Source organism: Mustelus asterias, chromosome 7 (assembly GCF_964213995.1).
Source record: "Mustelus asterias chromosome 7, sMusAst1.hap1.1, whole genome shotgun sequence".
NCBI classification, from domain to species: domain Eukaryota; kingdom Metazoa; phylum Chordata; class Chondrichthyes; order Carcharhiniformes; family Triakidae; genus Mustelus; species Mustelus asterias.
In genome coordinates, this window is record NC_135807.1 from 112184778 (window position 1) to 112205014 (window position 20237).

At 43.6% G+C, this 20237-nt stretch overlaps 1 protein-coding gene across 18 annotated transcripts in view; it reads right to left on the minus strand.

Moving 5' to 3' along the window:
- rims2a (regulating synaptic membrane exocytosis 2a) overlaps positions 1–20237 on the minus strand; it is a 702781-nt gene that overhangs the window by 632881 nt on the left and 49663 nt on the right. Inside the window, exon 2 of one of the 18 annotated variants that reach the window (XM_078216680.1) lies at positions 19493–19524. The exons of the other annotated variants lie outside the window; for them this stretch is intronic. Within the exon in view, the coding sequence (XP_078072806.1) occupies positions 19493–19524 (32 nt within the window). The remainder of the gene's footprint in view (positions 1–19492; positions 19525–20237) is intronic. 18 annotated transcript variants of the gene reach the window in all.

The following is a 20237-nucleotide window of genomic DNA, read 5'->3' on the forward strand; positions in this document are numbered from 1 at the left end:
CCTTTGAACCTTACGGATTTACATAAATAAGGTTGCTTAGTAACAGTGGGTAGGAACCTCCAGGTCCTACAGACCATTGAGTTTCCCCAGTCCAACGCCGGCATCTCCACATCATCTGCATTCAGGAATCTTTTGAAAGGGAAGCTTTGGATATTCCACCATCAGGTATATTCAGGATTAAATTTTGGGTACTAATGCAAATAAGGGCTAAGGAGGTAGTGCGAGAAGGTGGAGCTGAGATAGAAAATCAACTGTACTTGGTTGAATGGGCCATTTGGTTGAATAACCAAATGGCCCATTCCAGCTCCTATTTCTTTTCTTCTGAAAGGGCCTGGCAAGAGGGTATTCATGTTTGTTACCATCATGTTACCAACATGAAGCAGCTGATTCAATGGGGCCAAGCAATCCAGCAATGGACAAGCAATCTGTATCAGACATTGACAAAACTGATCATTTCCTTCCTCTGTTGATTGTCAATGTGCAATAACCTCACAAGCACTGCCCCCTGCATTTAAGGTGTGAACTTCCCATCGGAATTGGGCATGCAGATCTTGCATGCCAATCTGGAATCTTGGGTTGCCATGTAGCTGCTGAAAAACAAAGGCTTATTTAAACTCTCGATTGTCTCTAGTTTTGTGATAGTTATAGGTTTAAAAACCAAAAATACACACTTATATGTATGTTGTCCCTCATCACAATCCAGAAACTTCTCAATGCTCTCTGGGGAAGACAGTTTCAAAGATTCACAACCCTCTGAGAAACAGTTTATTTTCATAGAATCTCCAGAGTGCAGGAAGCCATTTGGGCCATCAAGTCTATACAGACTTTCCGAAAGAGCATTTTACCCAGGCAAACCCCCACCCCCCCCCCAACCTATCCCCGTACCTCCGTGCATTTACCATGGCTAATCCAACTAAGCTACACATTTTTGGACACTAAGGTGTCCAGGGGGTGGCACAGGGGTTAGCACTGCTGTCTCACAGCTCCAGGGACCTGGGTGACTGTACGGAGTTTGCACATTCTCCCGGTGTCTGCATGAGTTTCCTCCAGATGTTCCGGTTTCTTCCCAAAGTCCAGTAAGACTACAGGGAAGATAAATTGTGCCTAACCATAAGCACGAGCTATGTCAAGAGTGCACACATCATGGTGGCAATACAAAGCAGTTTCCCGCTTTCTGTCTCCTTTTAAATAGCGGAATCACATTCTCTATTTTCCAATCTGATCAGACCTCTCCAGAATCTAAAGAAGCTTAGAAAATTAAAACACATCTACTATCTCAGCAACAACTTATTTTAAGACTCTAAGAGGAAGTCCATCAGGACCTGGGGACTGGTCAGCTTTTAGTTCCAATAATTTTCTTAATGCCCTTTCTCTGGGAATTGTAATTGTTTTAAGTTCCTTCCTCCCTCTCACCTTCTGATTCTCATTTATTTCTGGAGTGTTATTGTATCCTCTACACTAAAGATAGATGCAAAATATCTGTTCATCTGTCATTTCCTTATTTTTCATAATTAATTTCACAGACTAACTCTCTGGAGAACCGACACTCACTTTACTTACTCTCTTCCTTTTTAAATACCTGCAGAAACTCTCATTATCTATTTTCATATTTCTAGCCAGTTTTCTTTTGTATTCTAATTTATCCCTTTTTATTAATCTTTTAGTTATTTTTGTTGTTCTTTATATTCTGTCCAATCATCTGAACTGCCACTCAGCTTTGTAGAATCATGAACTCTTTTTTCAATTTGATACTTTTTGTAAGTTCCTCAACCACGGATGTTGCATCCTTCCCTTAAGAAACTGTGACTGTGATTCTCCCAAAACTGCTGAATTGGTGGGAGAACTCTTCTAAATGCCAACTGTTCTGACAGTTCAGCTTCTCACCTGAATCTCCACACTCTGTGCACTGAAAGGTCCCAGTCGGGAATCTCATTTAAAACTCAGGGGGACGGGGCCTATTCACGCCGGAGTTTGGCAGTTCTGGAACTCTGCGCATGCACAGTGGCTTCGATCTGTCAGACTCCCCATTTGCTGGCCAGCTCGATCACTGGCCAGCCCAGGACCCCCGCAGTGCTGCTCCTCCAGCATCACCCCCCACGGCCCGATCATGGCCCCCACAGCATTTCCCAGGCCATCCCTGACCTCTCCCATCCCAGAGCATCCTCAAGTACAGCCCACAACTCCCCAGCAGTGGCGATCCCCCAATCCACCCACGCCAATCGCTACCCTCCCTCCTTCCCAGACTGATCCCAATGCAGAGTGGCAGCAGGCAGCCCAACGGGCAGTGCCAAGATGTCCCCTGGGCATGGGCACTTTGGTGCCCAAGCCCAGGGGATACCACCCCCCCTCCACCCGATCCCCTGGGGGGCCCTGATTACCCCCCCTTCATTCCGCGGGGTCTCCCGCAAGTTCCCCGAACGTGGGGAGCTAGTCTGAACCCCGCCGGAATGAAGTACTCCTGGCGGGATAGGAGATTCAATCGGGACTTGAAAGGTCCAGATAATGAGCTAATAAACATATTTCAAATACATGCAAGATTTAAATGACTTAGCTGCCTCCCCACCGGTTTCCAGCGTGGTCTGATCGGCGACAGTTCACTGGCTCTGGTAGATGTGCATGCATTCCCGGTGCATACCCAAATCCCTGTTCAAGACCGGAGATCCGTGCCTTCCACCACGACCTGACAGAAAAGTTGCGGGTCGCAATGGGAGAATCACGGCCTATCTTTCTCATAAGAATATATCATTTCTGAATATTCCAGAATATCTCCTTAAATGTGCCACTGCACATCTACTGACCTATCCCTTAACCTAATTTCCCAGTTCACTTCAGCTAGCTCTATCTTCATGCCCTCATAATTGCCCTTATTTAAGTTCAAAACACTTGTCTTCGATCCATTCTTCTCAACCTCAAACTGAATGTGAAATTCAATCATGTTATGATCACTGCTACCTAGGGGCATCTCCACTATGAGGCCATTAATTAATTCTGTCTCATTGTGCATTAAAGTTGTATACCCTGCTTTCTGGTAGGTGCTAAAATGTGCTATTCTCAGAAACTGACATAAACGTTCCATGAATTCATCATCCGGGCTACATTTGCCAATCTGATTTGTCCAAGCCATATATAGATTAAAATCAGCCATGATTATTGTTGCACCTTTCTCACGAACCCACACAATTTCTGTATATCCCACCTGCAGTATGGCTACTGTTAGGCGGCTATAAACCACTCCGACAAGTGACTTCTTAACTTTACTATTTCTTATCTCTACCCAACTTGATTCTACATCTTGATCTCCAGAACTAATATCTCTCTCTATTGTACCGATTTTATCCTTAATTAGCTGAGTTACCCATCCACCTTTCCCTAACTTCCTACCCTTCCTAAATGTTAGGTACCCTTGAATTGTCGTGTCCCAGTTTTTGTTATCCTGTAGTGAGGTCACAGTAATGGCTATCAGATCGTATATATTTACTTCTATTCATTGCATTGTTACAAATGTGAAGTGCAGTCAGATGTAACCTCTCGCCTTATCTCCTGGTGCATGCTATCATTTCCCTTATTCCTACCTTTCTCTCTTGCCTTGTTTTCTGTACTTAATTGATCAGATCTTCCCAAACTTGATCCTTCTCTCAGAATATTTAGTTTAAAGCCCGCTTTAATGCCCTGGAAATATGATTCACACGAACACTGTACAATACAGTTAACTGGAAATGTTAACTCTATTTTTTCTATCCACAGCTGTTGCCAGACATGCAGTTTTTATCTAGCATTTTCTGTTTTTACTTCAGATTTGCAACGTCTGCAGTATTTTGCTTTTATTACAGGTGAAGACCATCCCCAGTGGTGCATCCCCAATTTCCCCAGTACTGGTACCAGTACCCCATGAATCACTGCCCATTTCTCCCACATCAATCTTTGAGCCACGCATTTGACTCTCTGATCCTATTTACCCTCTGTCAATTTCCTCGAGGCTCAGGTACTAATCCAGAGATTATTACCTTTAAGATTCTGCTTTTTAATCTAGTCCCTGCAGCTGCTCAGACTTAGAGTCATAGAGGTTTACAGCATGGAAACAGGCCCTTTGGCCCAACTTGTCCATGCCGCCCTTTTTTTAAAAAACCCCTAAACTAATCCCAATTGCCCGCATTTGGCCATATCCCTCTATACCCATCGTACCCATGTAACTATCTAAATGCTTTTTAAAAGATATAGAGATTGTATATATTAGAGATATATATCTTCCTCAGTAGAACCTCTTTCTTAGTTCCTAGTACATGTAATTGGTACCTATGTGGACCGTGAACATTGGATTCTCCCCCTCCCACTGCAAGTTCCTCTCCAGCCCAGAGCAGATTGTCCCAATCCTAGCACCGGGCAGGCAATACGGTCGGCTAGACTCCCACTCTTCGGTGCAGAGAACTGTATCCCTGTGAAACTGTCCCCAACTACCATTACATTCCTATTAACTTCCCCCACCCCTTTCACCCCACTTAAATTGTTTCCTGTACAACAGTGCCATGGTCAGTTTTCTTATCCACACTGCAGCCACCGCTTTTGTCCATATAGGCTGCAAGAACCTTAAACCTGTTGGACAATTTCAATGCTGAGGCTCCTCCACTTCCACCTTCTGGGTTCCCATATCTGCCTAACTCACAATAATACTCTTCTGTCTCTGACTGCTGACCAAACTATAAGACCGTATCTTAAGGGGTGTGACTGTCTCCTGGTTCTATTGTCCAGGTAACTTTCCCCCTCCCTGATACAACATAGTGCCTCCAGCTCAATTTGAGCCAAATCTCCTCAAGCCTTACTGCAGACATGTTTTCCCTGGCTCACATTAGTATTGAGGGATTCCCACATTCTGCAGTTGCAATACATCACCTGCTCTGTCACCTTTTGTTATGTGTTAATTAATTTATTTTTCTTAATTATATCATAAATAAACACTGCTACTCCCAATAACCTTTACCTTACTACTAATAAAATCTTATGATTACGAATATGTTACATGAGTTTGAAGATAAACAAGCAAAATATTCACCAACCAATGACTTATCTGTTTTCATAGAACATAAAACATTACAGCGCAGTACAGGCCCTTCGGCCCTCGATGTTGCGCCGACCAGTGAAACCAATCTAAAGCCCATCTAACCTACACTATTCCAATATCATCCATATGTTTATCCAATGACCATTTAAATGCCCTTAATGTTGGCGAGTCCACTACTGCTGCAGGAAGGGCATTCCACACCATTACTACTCTCTGAGTGAAGAACCTACCTCTGACATCTGTCCTATGTATATCACCCCTCAATTTAAAGCTATGTCCCCTCATGCTAGCTATCACCATCCGAGGAAAAAGGCTCTCACTATCCACCCTACCTAATCCTCTGATCATCTTGTATGCCTCTACTAAGTCACCTCTTAACCTTCTTCTCTCTAACGAAAACAACCTCAAGTCCCTCAGCCTTTCCTCATAAGACCTTCCCACCATACCAGGCAACATCCTAGTAAATCTCCTCTGCACCCTTTCCAATGCTTCCACATCCTTCCTATAATGCGGTGACCAGAACTGTACACAATACTCCAAGTGCAGCCGCACCAGAGTTTTGTACAGCTGCAACATGACCTCCAGACTCCGAAACTCAATCCCTCTACCAATAAAAGCTAACACTCTGTACGCCTTCTTAACAATCCTATCAACCTGGGTGCCAACTTTCACGGATCTATGCACATGGACACCGAGATCTCTCTGTTCATCCACACTACCAAGTATCTTACCATTAGCCCAGTACTCTGTAATCCTGTTACTCCTTCCAAAGTGAATCACCTCACACTTTTCCGCATTGAACTCCATTTGCCACCTCTCAGCCCAGCACTGCAGCTTATCTATGTCCCTCTGTAACCTGCAACAACCTTCTGCACTGTCTACAACTCCACCGACTTTAGTGTCATCCGCAAATTTACTAACCCATCCTTCTACGCCCTCGTTCAGGTCATTTATAAAAATGACAAACAGCAGTGGCCCCAAAACAGATCCTTGCGGTTCACCACTAGTAACTGAACTCCAGGATTAACATTTCCCATCAACCACCACCCTCTGTCTTCTTACAGCTATGATGTGGAGATGCCGGCGTTGGACTGGGGTAAACACAGTAAGAAGTTTAACAACACCAGGTTAAAGTCCAACAGGTTTATTTGGTAGCAAAAGCCACACAAGCTTTCGAGGCTCTGAGCCCCTTCTTCAGGTGAGTGGGAATTCTGTTCACAAACAGAACTTATAAGACACAGACTCAATTTACATGAATAATGGTTGGAATGCGAATACTTACAACTAATCCAGTCTTTAAGAAACAAAACAATGGGAGTGGAGAGAGCATCAAGACAGGCTAAAAAGATGTGTATTGTCTCCAGACAAGACAGCCAGTGAAACTCTGCAGGTCCACGCAACTGTGGGAGTTACAAATAGTGTGACATAAATTCTGATTCTAGGATCGCATGATAAAGACTCAGGAGGAAAAAAGCAGAAATATTTATGTGAAATAGTGTGACATAAACCCAATATCCCGGTTGAGTCCGCACACACAAGGACGGCCTCAACCGGGATATTGGGTTTATGTCACACTATTTCACATAAATATTTCTGCTTTTTTCCTCCTGAGTCTTTATCATGCGATCCTAGAATCAGAATTTATGTCACACTATTTGTAACTCCCACAGTTGCGTGGACCTGCAGAGTTTCACTGGCTGTCTTGTCTGGAGACAATACACATCTTTTTAGCCTGTCTTGATGCTCTCTCCACTCCCATTGTTTTGTTTCTTAAAGACTGGATTAGTTGTAAGTATTCGCATTCCAACCATTATTCATGTAAATTGAGTCTGTGTCTTATAAGTTCTGTTTGTGAACAGAATTCCCACTCACCTGAAGAAGGGGCTCAGAGCCTCGAAAGCTTGTGTGGCTTTTGCTACCAAATAAACCTGTTGGACTTTAACCTGGTGTTGTTAAACTTCTTACTGTTCTTACAGCTAGCCAATTCCTGATCCAAACCGCTAAATCACCCTCAATCCCATGCCTCCGTATCTTCTGCAATAGCTTACCGTGGGGAACCTTATCAAACGCTTTACTGAAATCCATATACACTACATCAACTGCTTTACACTCATCCACCTCTTTGGTCACCTTCTCAAAGAACTCAATAAGATTTGTGAGGCATGACCTACCCTTCACAAAACCGTGTTGTCTATCCCTAATCAAATTATTCCTTTCTAGATAATTATAATTCCTCTCTCTTATTATCCTTTCCAAAACTTTGCCCACAACAGAAGTAAGGCTCACGGGTCTATAATTACCAGGGTTGTCTCTATTCCCCTTCTTGAACAAGGGGACAACATTTGCTATCCTCCAGTCTTCTGGCACTATTCCTGTACACAATGACGACATAAGTCTTCTGGCACTATTCCTGTAGACAATGACGACGTAAGTCTTCTGGCACTATTCCTGTTGACAATGACAAAGTGTGATCTCACACTTTGATTTCTCTCAGAACATAGCCTGAAGGAGGAAAGTTGGCTCGAGAACTACTTGCTCTTCTTCAGGTTGTGTCGTGGGATCTTTAATGTTCATCTAAGTCAAGGAAACAGATGGCCAGTGTCTCTCGTGTGTTATCTGAAGAATTGCCATTCAACAACATGGCACCCCCAAAGTGCTGCATTGAAGTGTCAGACCTAGATTATGCACTCAAGTTAAACCCAGCTTCACTACTCACTGACAACGTTGCCATGACTGGTTCACTTAAACATTTTAACTTAGTGTGATTTTGAATTAAAAAATGCTTGCAACCTCATTTGTTTTCTCTCTCTTCTTGACTCATAGAAACATAAAAAATAAAAGCAGCAGCAGGCCATTCGGCCCTTTGCGCCTGCTCGCCATTCATTTTGATTATGGCTGATCATCAAAATCAATATCCTGATCCCGCCTTCCCCCCATATCCCTTGATCCCTTTAACCCCTGGAGCTATATCTAATTTCTTCTTGAAATCACACAATGTTTTGGCCTCAATTACTTTCTGTGGTAGTGAATTCCACAGATTCGCCACTCTCTGGGTGAATTTCTCCTCACCTCAACCCTTATCCTCAAACTATGACCTGCTAAAGGTTTAATTCCATGAGCGCCCATTAGTATCTGGTCCAAGTGATTGCTCAAGGTCCGAAGTCTTGATAATGAATAGTGGCAAGCTATGAAATTGCAAGATACATTATCAGAATGTTCACATCGAGAACACAGAACTACCATAGATCACAGCGTATTAGTTGACCTTTGAGGCTTCAAAAAATTCTTCCATAAACTGGGGTTGACTTATATGCCAAGTATAAAATTTGAACTACTGGTGTTGATGCAAGTGACTTCCATCTTGAAATGTGAAAACATTTGTGTTTATCGGTTGCTGTGTGCAGTCTGCTCTGTGTGGGCATGCCTTAAACTCCCACACATCACCTTGGCAATGTGATCTGTATCGCCTGCTTGATTATATGCGCCAATCTTATAACGTGAATATAACCAAATGCGACTATAGCCCTAAATGTGCATTTATTAGCTGAAAGATGGTGGAAGCGGTCAACTTAAATACAAGTATAGGCCTAAAAATGCATTTTGACATCTAAAAAGAGATAATCTTATACACTGGGTCAATCTATATACCACAATCATTGGTCCTTTAAAATACAATAGGTTACAGAGGACTATTATTCTAGAATAACCCAACCAACAGCTTGACTTCAAAATCATTACTCAATTAGTAAAAAGAGTCCTTTACTTGTATAAGTGATTTAAAACACGCAACAATAACCTAATTTACTTTTCAGCCAATCATTAAGTTATTTTAACATTCTAGTAATTAAATTAATAACTGAATTTCTACAGGGCTCTGTGCATGTTTATTAAATCCACAATTCAACATCTTGCAATGTCAGAACATCTAGGCCACATTAAGCTATGTTTTAAAAAAATGCTTATTGAAGATATAGTTGAAACCATCATCATTTATTCTAAAAATATTCCTCCTGTCATTGTGACTCTCCTCTACACGTCCTCTTGGAAGGACAGGAAATAGGTTGTGCAGTCTTTCGTAGCAGCCAATGTCAATTCTTTACTAAAACAAGCACAGAACGTGCTATTGGATGAAAGTCAATCAATCTTTGCTTTCCCTGACTCCCCTCCCACACAATCCCACATTCATCCTCCCTCCTAATAAATTGGTCTGAAGGACTGTTGCGATTTTTAAAAGAATTATAAATCCAGCCAACACTCTGTTCAAGGATCACATCTTGTAACAGTCTGCAACATCTGGTGATAACACGTTAGTCTGTGTGTCTGACCTTGCCAAATAAGATGATTTCGATTTCAAATCAGTGGGGTGAAATAAGACTTCCCTGCAATGAGCAGATAATGGATACTAAAGGATTCAACCTGCTGCAGCCTCAACAAGCACATGCAAAATGATCCAAGTGTGATACCATTTCTCGAATAAGTAGTCACTGGTGAAAGGGCACCACAAATGGTTATGTGCCACATTACAACTACCAGCCTAAGTCTTCCGCCTGGCGAAAAGCTGACAAAGCTCATCATAAATATCACTGGTAGATTTGAGTACTAATATGCACAATTGCATGAAGATAATTACCAGTGCTACCACTCTGTACAACAAAAGATGTTTAAACAAATTCTACACAGATCAAAACAAATGCAGACCTTTAGGTAATTTTACCTTGGACCTTTAATGCACAAAACAGAAAAAAATGGCTTAAACAAAATTACTAAATTTAAGTACACAAGCTTTGATTGAAATAAAATCTCTTCAAAATTTGTAAAAATGGGACTGTTCAACTCCTTCTTAAAAGTATTATAGGGCTATTTTTTTCTCACAGTTACACCCAGGAAACTGAGCTTTCCTGGGTGCAAGAATGAGGACAAAAGAACATCCTTAATATTGCCACAGGATTTACTAGAATTATATCGAAAATATAGCATGAAAATGGCCCATTCAATTCATCTAGCCTGTGCTTATGTTTAAGCTCCACACAAGTCTCCCATTTGATCCATCTTGTCTCAGCATTTCAGCACATCTTTCTATTCCCTTTTCTTCTTAAATACTCTTGCAGTTTCCTTTTGAAATTACGTAATGTATTTATCTGAATTATTAACTGTGGATTCAAGTTCTACACTCTAACCACTTTTAATTGAAGCAACTTATCCTTATTTCCCTTTTGGATTGATGAGTAATTATCAAGTATTACTGGGCCCTAGGCCAGAATTTTACTTTCTCCCCGGGTGGATTCTGAGGCAGAGAGAGCATCAAATTGCATTGATGGAATTCTCTCTGGGGTCCTGCCCAAACACAATTGCACAGTGGGACAGACAGGGCCTCGGACAGGAAGCCTATCCATGCCCCTAAAGAGGTTCCGAAGTCGCCACTTAGTAGAACATAGAACAGTATAGCACAGTACAGGCCCTTCGGCCCTCGATGTTGTGCCGAGCTTTGTCCGAAACCAAGATCAAGCTATCCCACTCCCTATCATTCTGGTGTGCTCCATGGGCCTATCCAATAACCGCTTGCAAGTTCCTAAAGTGTCCAACTCCACTATCACAGCAGGCAGTCCATGCCACACCCCAACCACTCTCTGAGTAAAGCACCTACCTCGGACATCCCTCCTGTATCTCCCACCATGAACCTTATAGTTATGCCCCCTAGTAACAGCAACATTCACCCGAGGAAATAGTCTCTGAACATCCACTCTATCTATCCCCCTCATCATCTTATAAACCTCTATTAAGTCGCCTCTCACCCTCCTCCGCTCTAAAGAGAAAAGCCCTAGCTTCCTCAACCTTTCCTCATAAGACCTACCCTCCAAACCAGGCAGCATCCTGGTAAATCTCCTTTGCACTCTCTCCAATGCTTCCACATCCTTCTTATAGTGAGGGGACCAGAACAGCACACAATATTCTAAATGTGGTCTCACCAAGGTCCTGTACAGTTGCAGCATAACCCCACGGCTCTTAAACTCAAACCCCTGTTAATAAGAACATAAGAACATAAGAAATAGGAGCAGGAGTAGGCCATCTAGCCCCTCGAGCCTGCCCCGCCATTCAATAAGATCATGGCTGATCTGACGTGGATCAGTACCACTTACCCGCCTGATCCCCATAACCCTTAATTCCCTTACCGATCAGGAATCCATCCATCCGCGCTTTAAACATATTCAGCGAGGTAGCCTCCACCACCTCAGCGGGCAGAGAATTCCAGAGATTCACCACCCTCTGGGAGAAGAAGTTCCTCCTCAACTCTGTCTTAAACCGACCCCCCTTTATTTTGAGGCTGTGTCCTCTAGTTTTAACTTCCTTACTAAGTGGAAAGAATCTCTCCGCCTCCACCCTATCCAGCCCCCGCATTATCTTATAAGTCTCCATAAGATCCACCCTCATCCTTCTAAACTCCAACGAGTACAAACTCAATCTCCTCAGCCTCTCCTCATAATCCAAACCCCTCATCTCCGGTATCAACCTGGTGAACCTTCTCTGCACTCCCTCCAATGCCAATATATCCTTCCTCATATAAGGGGACCAATACTGCACACAGTATTCCAGCTGCGGCCTCACCAATGCCCTGTACAGGTGCATCAAGACATCCCTGCTTTTATATTCTATCCCCTTCGCAATATAGGCCAACATCCCATTTGCCTTCTTGATCACCTGTTGTACCTGCAGACTGGGCTTTTGCGTCTCATGCACAAGGACCCCCAGGTCCCTTTGCACGGTAGCATGTTTTAATTTGTTTCCATTGAGATAGTAATCCCATTTGTTATTATTTCCTCCAAAGTGTATAACCTCGCATTTCTCAACGTTATACTCCATTTGCCATATCCTCGCCCACTCACTCAGCCTGTCCAAATCTCTCTGCAGATCTTCTCCGTCCTCCACACGATTCACTTTTCCACTTATCTTTGTGTCGTCTGCAAACTTCGTTACCCTACACTCCGTCCCCTCCTCCAGATCATCTATATAAATGGTAAACAGTTGCGGCCCGAGTACCGATCCCTGCGGCACGCCACTAGTTACCTTCCTCCAACCGGAAAAACACCCGCTAACACACTATAGGCCTTCTTCACGGCTCTATCCACTTGAGTGGCAACCTTCAGAGATCTGTGGTTATGAACCCCAAGATCTCTCTGTTCCTCCACATTCCTCAGAACCCTATCGTTGACCCTGTAATCCGCATTCAAATTTGTCCTACCAAAATGAATTACCACGCACTTTATCAGGGTTAAATCTGCCATTTTTCGGCCCAGCTCTGCATCCTATCAATGTCTCTTTGCAGCCTACAACAGCCCTCCACCTCATCCACTACTCCACCAATCGTGGTGTTATCAGCAAATTTACTGATCCCTTCAGGCCCCTCCTCCAAGTCATTGGTAAAAATCACAAATAGTAGAGGACCCAGCACTGATCCCTGTGGTACACCGCTGGTAACTGGTCTCCAGTCTGAACATTTTCCATCCACCACCACCCTCTGTCTTGTATGAGATATGATGTGGAGATGCCGGCATTGGACTGGGGTAAACACAGTAAGAGTTTTAACAACACCAGGTTAAAGTCCAACAGGTTTATTTAAATACCATGGTATTTGCTACCAAATAAACCTGTTGGACTTTAACCTGGTGTTGTTAAAACTCTTTCTATGAGATAGCCAGTTACTTATCCAATCGGCCAACTTTTCCTCTATCCCACACCTCCTTATTTTCTTCATGAGCCGACCATAGGGGACCTTATCAAACGCCTTACTAAAATCCATGTATATGACATCAGCTGCTCTACCTTCATCAACACACTTAGCTACCTCCTCAAAGAATTCAATCAAATTTGCGAGGCAAGACTTACCCTTCACGAATCCGTGTTGGCCAATTAAAGGCCTTTTCCCACCCAGCGTCAACTTTTAGATTTACGGGCAGCGGTTGTATCAAGGTGCCAAATAGAAAAAGGTAACAAACTTGATCTCAGGTTGGAAGGGAGGGGAGGTGGGCTTAAATCTTAAGGCCCCAATCTGATTGGCTAACAGGTCTCTGAGGCGGGACTTCTATCCAAAGGCAGACAGAAGTTCCACCTGCTGTCAATCCCACAACCAACGGATCACATCTAAGCTCTGCAGTACTTCCACACCCAGTTGTTAGTGGTGGTGGACAATTAAACAACTCACTGGAGGAGGAGGCTCCACAAATATCTCCATCCTAAATGATGGAGGAGCCCAGCACCTCAGTGCAAAAGATAAGGCTGAAGTATTCGCGACAATCTTCAGCCAGAAGTGCCGAGTAGATGATCCATCTCGGCCTCCTCCAGTGGTCCCCAGCATCTCAGATGCCAGTTTCCAGCCAATTCGATTCACTCCACGTGATGTCAAGAAATGGTTGGAGGCACTGGATACTGCAAAGGCAATGGGCCCTGATAACATTCTGGCAATAGTACTGAAGACTTGTGCTCCAGAACTTGCCGTTCCTCTAGCCAAGCTCTTCTAGTACAGTTCCAACATTGGCATCTACCCAACAATGTGGAAAATTGCCCAGGTATGTCCTGTACTCAAAATGTGATGTGGAGATGCTGTTGATGTTGATGTGGAGATGTTAAACCTGTTGGACTTTAACCTGGTGTTGTTAAAACTCTTACTCTGTACACAAAATGCAGGACAAATCCAACCCGGCCAATTACCGCCCAGCCTACTCTCGATCATCAGTAAAGCTATCAAGCAGCACCTGCTCAGTGATGGCTAGTTTGGGTTTTGCCAGGGTCACTTAGCTCCTGACCTCATTACAGCCTTGGTTCAAACATGGACAAAAGAGTTGAATTCCAGAGGTGAGGCGAGAGTAACAGCCCTTGACATAAAGGCCACATTCATCCGAATATGGCATCAAGGAGCTCTAGCGAAACTGGAATCAATGGGTATCAGGGGGCAAACTCTCCACTGGTTGGAGTCATACCTGGTACATAGGAAGATAATTGTGGTTGTGGAGGGTCAGTCATCTCAGCTCCAGGACATCTCTGCAGGAGCCTCTCAGGGTAGTGTCCTGGGCCCAACAATCTTCAGCTGTTTCATCAATGACCTTCCCTCCGTCACAAGGTTAGAAGTGGGGATGTTTGCCGATGATTGCACAATGTTCAGCACCATTCGCAATTCCTCAGATACTGAAGCAGTCCATGTTCAAATGCAACAAGATCTGGACAATATCCAGGCTTGGGCTAACAAGTGGCCAGTAACATTCGTGCCACACAAATGCCAGGCAATGACCATCACCAATAAGAGACACTCTAACCACCGCCCTTTGAACATCACTGAATCCCCCACTGTCAACATCCTTGGGGTTACCATTGACCAGAAACTCAACTGGACTCACAACATAAACACAGTGGCTACAAGAGCAGGTTAGAGGCTAGGAATACTGCGGCGAGTAACTCACCTCCTGACTCCCCAAAGCCTATCCACCATCTACAAAGCACAAGCCAGGACTGTGATGAAATCCTCCCCATTTGCCTGGATGGGTGCAACTCCAACAATACTCAAGAAGCTCGACACCATCCAGGACAAAGCAGCCCGCTTGATTGGCACCACATCTACAAACATTCAATCCCTCCACCACCAACGCTCCTTAGCAGCAGTGTGTACTATCTACAAGATGCACTGCAGCAATTGACCAAAGATCCTTAGACAGCACTTTCCAAACCCACAACTACTTCCATCTAGAAGGACAAGGGCAGCAGATAAATGGGAACACCACCACCTGCGAGTTCCCCTCCAAGCCACTCACCATCCTGACTTGGAAATATATCGCCATTCCTTCACAGTCGCTGGATTAAAATTCTGGATCGCAATTTTTCCCTCTCTTCCATCCTGGATGGTAAGCAAGCAACACCTACCTAACAAAGCTTGATTTATTCAGCAACCTTTTCATTCTTTTATCCTGCTGTACAAGTGAGCTGACTACATTAATATATAAAAGGGGTAATTCCCTCCCTAACGGCATTGTGGGTCAACCCACATAACATGGACTGCAGCGATTCAAGAAGGCAGCTCACCACTACCTTCTCAAGGGCAACTCGGGATGGGCAATAAATGCTGGCCAGCCAGCAATACCCATGTCCCACGAATGAATATAAAAAAAATCAATGCTCATGACATGACAGTGGGATGTGTTCCCTGTTCACTCTAAGGATCGCGGGAACCGAGCCTGAAAATTCAAGTCCTAGTTTTGAATTCTCCCACACGTCGAACCACTCTCTTCGTATCAACAGTGTCCAGCCCATTCTCAATTTTAAAAACCTCAAACAGGACACCTCCAAGCATTTTTTAAAAACAGACCATAACTTCTTCATCTGTCCCAATCGCTGTTATCTCTGAGTTTTCGTACCATCTTTGTAAATCTATTTTGAGCTTTCACTTGTACTTCTATGTCCTTTTTATAGTAACATGCAACATACAAATTAGGAATAGGAGTAGGCCTTTTCACCTGTCGCGCCTGCTCCGCTGTTTAATAAGATCATGGCTGATTGATGGTGGCCTCAATTCCACCTTCCTGTCTACCCCTTGTTATAAATTAATGTGGTCAGCTCACTTGTACAAAATAAAAGAATGAAAAGATTGCCAAACGGTGGGTTTTCTTAACCAGTTAGTCGAGCTTTATTAGGTAGGTGTTGCTTGCTTACAATCCAGGATGGAAGAGAGGGAAAACCTGTGAATGTCACATGACTAATCAAACAGAGATGCATTGGTTTATAATACATAACAACCCTTCCCCTTTAATTAAACAGTATGACAATAAACTTTAAACATTAACACTTACCCACTATGAACATAGGTTACATTACCAAGAATTTTTATCTACATATGTACAGTAAATACGAGAAATTTTGGTGGACGTCAATTTCATTTTGGTAAGATACGATATTCTGGAGTCTTATCTCCAACATCATAGGACGTAGAACATTACAGCGCAGTACAGGCCCTTCGGCCCTCGATGTTGCGCCGACCAGTGGAACCAATCTAGTTCCCCTCTAATCTACACTATTCCAATATCATCCATATGTTTATCCAATAACCATTTGAATGCTCTTAATGTTGATGAGTCCACTACTGCTGCAGGCAGGGCATTCCACGCCCTTACTACTCTCTGAGTAAAGAACCTACCTCTAACATCTGTCCTATATCTCTCACCCCTCAATTTAAAGCTATGTCCCCTCGTGCTAGCCATCACCATCCAAAGAAAAAGGCTCTCACTATCCACCCTATCTAATCCTCTGATCGTCTTGTATGCTTCTATTAAGTCACCTCTTAACCTTCTCTCTAACGAAAACAACCTCAAGCTCCTCAGCCTTTCCTCATACGATTTTCCCACCATACCAGGCAACAGCCTGGTAAATCTCCTCTGCACCCTTTCCAACACTTTCACATCTTTCCTATAATATGGCGACCAGAACTGTACGCAATACTCCAAATGCGGCCGCACCAGAGTTTTGTACAGTTGCAGCATGACCTCCTGGCTCCGAAACTCAATCCCTCTACCAAGAAAAGCTAACACACCAAACACCTTCTTAAAAACCCTATCAACCTGGGTGCCAACTTTCAGGGATCTATGCACATGGACACCCAGATCCCTCTGTTCATCCACACTACCAAGTATCTTACCACTAGCCCAGTACTCTGTAATCCTGTTACTCCTTCCAAAGTGAATCACCTCACACTTTTCCGCATTAAACTCCATTTGCCACCTCTCAGCCTAGCTCTGCAGCTTATCTATGTCCCTCTGTAACCTGCCACTTCCCTCCGCACTATCTACAACTCCACCGACTTTAGTGTCATCTGCAAATTTACTAATCCATCCTTCCACGCCCTCATCCAGGTCATTAATATAAATGACAAACAGCAGTGGCCCCAAAACAGATCCTTGCGGTACACCACTAGTAACTGAACTCCAGGATGAATATTTCCCATCAACCACCACCCTCTGTTTTCTTACAGCTAGCCAATTCCTGATCCAAACCACTAAATCACCCTCAATACCATGTGTCCGTATTTTTTGCAAAAGCTTACCATGGGGAACCTTATCAAATACTTTGCTGAAATCCATATACACCACATCAACCGCTTTACCCTCATCCACCTCTTTGGTCACCTTCTCAAAGAACTCAATAAGGTTTGTGAGGCACGACCTACCCTTCACAAAACCATGCTGACTATCCCTAATCAAATTATTCCTTTCTAGGTGATTATAAATTCTATCTCTTATAATCCTTTCCAATACTTTGCCCACAACAGAAGTAAGGCTCACCGGTCTATAATTACCAGGGTTGTCCCTACTCCCCTTCTTGAACAAGGGGACAACATTTGCTATCCTCCAGTCTTCTGGCACAGTTCCTGTAGACAATGACGACACAAAGATCAAAGCCAAAGGCTCTGCAATCTCCTCTCTAGCCTCCCAGAGAATCCTAGGATAAATCCCATCCGGCCCAGGGGACTTATCTATTTTTACCCTTTCCAGAATTCCTAACACCTCCTCCTTATGAACATCAATCCCATCCAGTCCAACAGCCTGTATCTCAGTACTCCCCTCGACAACACTGACCCTCTCCAGTGTGAATACTGATGAAAAATATTCATTCAGTGCCTCTCCTATCTCTTCAGACTCCACGCACAACTTCCCACTACTGTCCTTGACTGGCCCTAATCTTACCCTAGTCATTCTTTTACTCCTGACATACCTATAGAAAGCTTTAGGGTTTTCCTTGATTCTACCTGCCAAAGACTTCTCATGTCCCCTCCTGGCTCTTCTTAACTCTTTCTTTAGGTCCTTCCTGGCTAACTTGTAGGAAAAGGGATGAGGATGTAAGGCAGAAATTCAGGGAGTTAGGGTGGAAGCTTAGAGCTAGAACAAACAAAGTTGTTATCTCTGGTTTGTTACCCGTGCCACGTGATAGTGAGGAGAGGAATAGGGAGAGAGAGCAGTTGAACACGTGGTTACAGGGATGGTGCAGGAGGGAGGGATTCAGATACCTGGACAATTGGGGCTTTTTCCGGGGTAGGTGGGACCTCTACAAACAGGATAGTCTGCACTTGAACCGAGGGGTACCAATATCCTGCGGGGGGGGGAAATTTGCTAATGCTCTTCGGGAGGGTTTAAACTAATTCAGCAGGGGGGTGGGTACCTGAATTCTAGCTCCGGTGTACAGGAGGTTGAGAGTAGTTAGGTCATGGATGAGGTTTCAGAGTTGCAGGAGTGTACTGGCAGGCAGGAAGGTGGTTTGAAGTGTGTCTACTTCAACGCCAGGAGCATCCGGAATAAGGTGGGTGAGCTTGCAGCATGGGTTGGTACCTGGGATTTCGATGTTGTGGCCATCTCGGAGACATGGATAGAGCAGGGACAGGAATGGTTGTTGCAGGTTCCGGGGTTTAGATGTTTCAGTAAAATCAGAGAAGGTGGTAAAAGAGGGGGAGGTGTGGCATTGTTAGTCAAGGACAGTATTACGGTGGCAGAAAGGACATTTGATGAGGACTCATCTACTGAGGTAGTTTGGGCTGAGGTTAGAAACAGGAAAGGAGAGGTCACCCTGTTGGGAGTTTTTTATAGACCTCCGAAAAGTTCCAGAGATGTAGAGGAAAAGATTGCAAAGATGATTCTGGATAGGAGCGAAAGTAACAGGGTAGTTGTACTGGGGGACTTTAACTTTACAAACATTGACTGGAAAAGCTATAGTTCGCGTACTTTAGAGGGGTCGGTTTTTGTCCAATGTGTGCAGGAAGGCTTCCTGATGCAGTATGTAGATGGACCAACAAGAGGCGAGGCCACATTGGATTTGGTACTGGGTAATGAACCAGGCCAGATGTTAGATTTGGAGGTAAGTGAGCACTTTGGTGACAGTGACCACAATTCGATTACGTTTACGCAATGGAAAAGGATTGGTATATACCAAAGGGCAAGAGTTATAGCTGGGGGAAAGGAAATTATGATGCGATTAGGCGAGATTTAACTGGCATAGGTTGGGGAAGGAAACTTCAGGGGATGGGCACAATTGTAATGTGGAACTTGTTCGAGGAACAGCTACTACGCGTCCTTGATAAATATGTACCTGTCAGGCAGGGAGGAAGCAGACGTGTGAGGGAACCGTGGTTTCCTAAGGAGGTTGAATCTCTTATGAAGAGGAAGAAGGAGACTTATGTTAAGATGAGACGTGAAGGCTCAGTTAGGGCACTTGAGAGTAACATCCTCAGTAGTCGGTTCTGCACAAATATCAGGTACTTCAACTTGTGAAGTTACTTCCTTGTCAGCTTCCATAAATGTGGGTTGTTCTACCAGAATAGAATCTGAACTCAGTTCTGAAGTAATCCATGGTTCAGGAATTTCAATACTTGGATGTCTGATGCAAGTCTTTCTGATACAGACTCCGCTAATTCACTCTTTGAAGCAAGGATTTGATCTGTGCATCTTCTCCAAATTTGCTCATCATCAAATTGTACGGTATGAGAACTTGGACCTGTCTGCGCAAGAATGGTTGCAGATAGAGTAGTTTCTTGCTAAAACTCTTTTCCTTGATTAAAACTTCTCAATTTCGATGTTCGTTCACAACGAATAGCTTGTCCTTGCTGTCGCTGTACTACTGTAGGAATATCAAGAATGAATTGAATTTGGTTCTCAGTTTCCTTCTCAAGAACAACATTGCTGGCAAATTTTCTGTTGTCATATAGCAGTGTTCTGATAGGTCATGAGAAAGTTGTTTACTCTCTTGGATAACAGACCTTCATCTTTTGATGCTTTAATGGCATGCTTCAGTGACAGTACAAGCCTCTTCGCTCATCTGTTAGTGAAAAAATGATAGGGTGAAGTCCTTGTGTACTGTATACCATTGCTCTTAAGGTAATTCACAAATATCCTACATTTAAACTGTATTCCGTTATCACTGACTAGTTGTTCAGGCTTTCCAAATTTTGCGAATAACTCATCTAACTTCTCTATAGTTCTTTCCATCATGGTAGATTTCATCATGATGATTTTGGGCCATTTTGAATGTACGTCAACTAGGACAAGAAACATGTATCCTTCGATTTGTCCCACAAAGTGTGTTTGTATTCTCTGCCATGGTTATGTTGGCCTTTCCTACAGATGAAGTGGTTGCAGAGGTGGAGCATTTCACATTCTGGTGC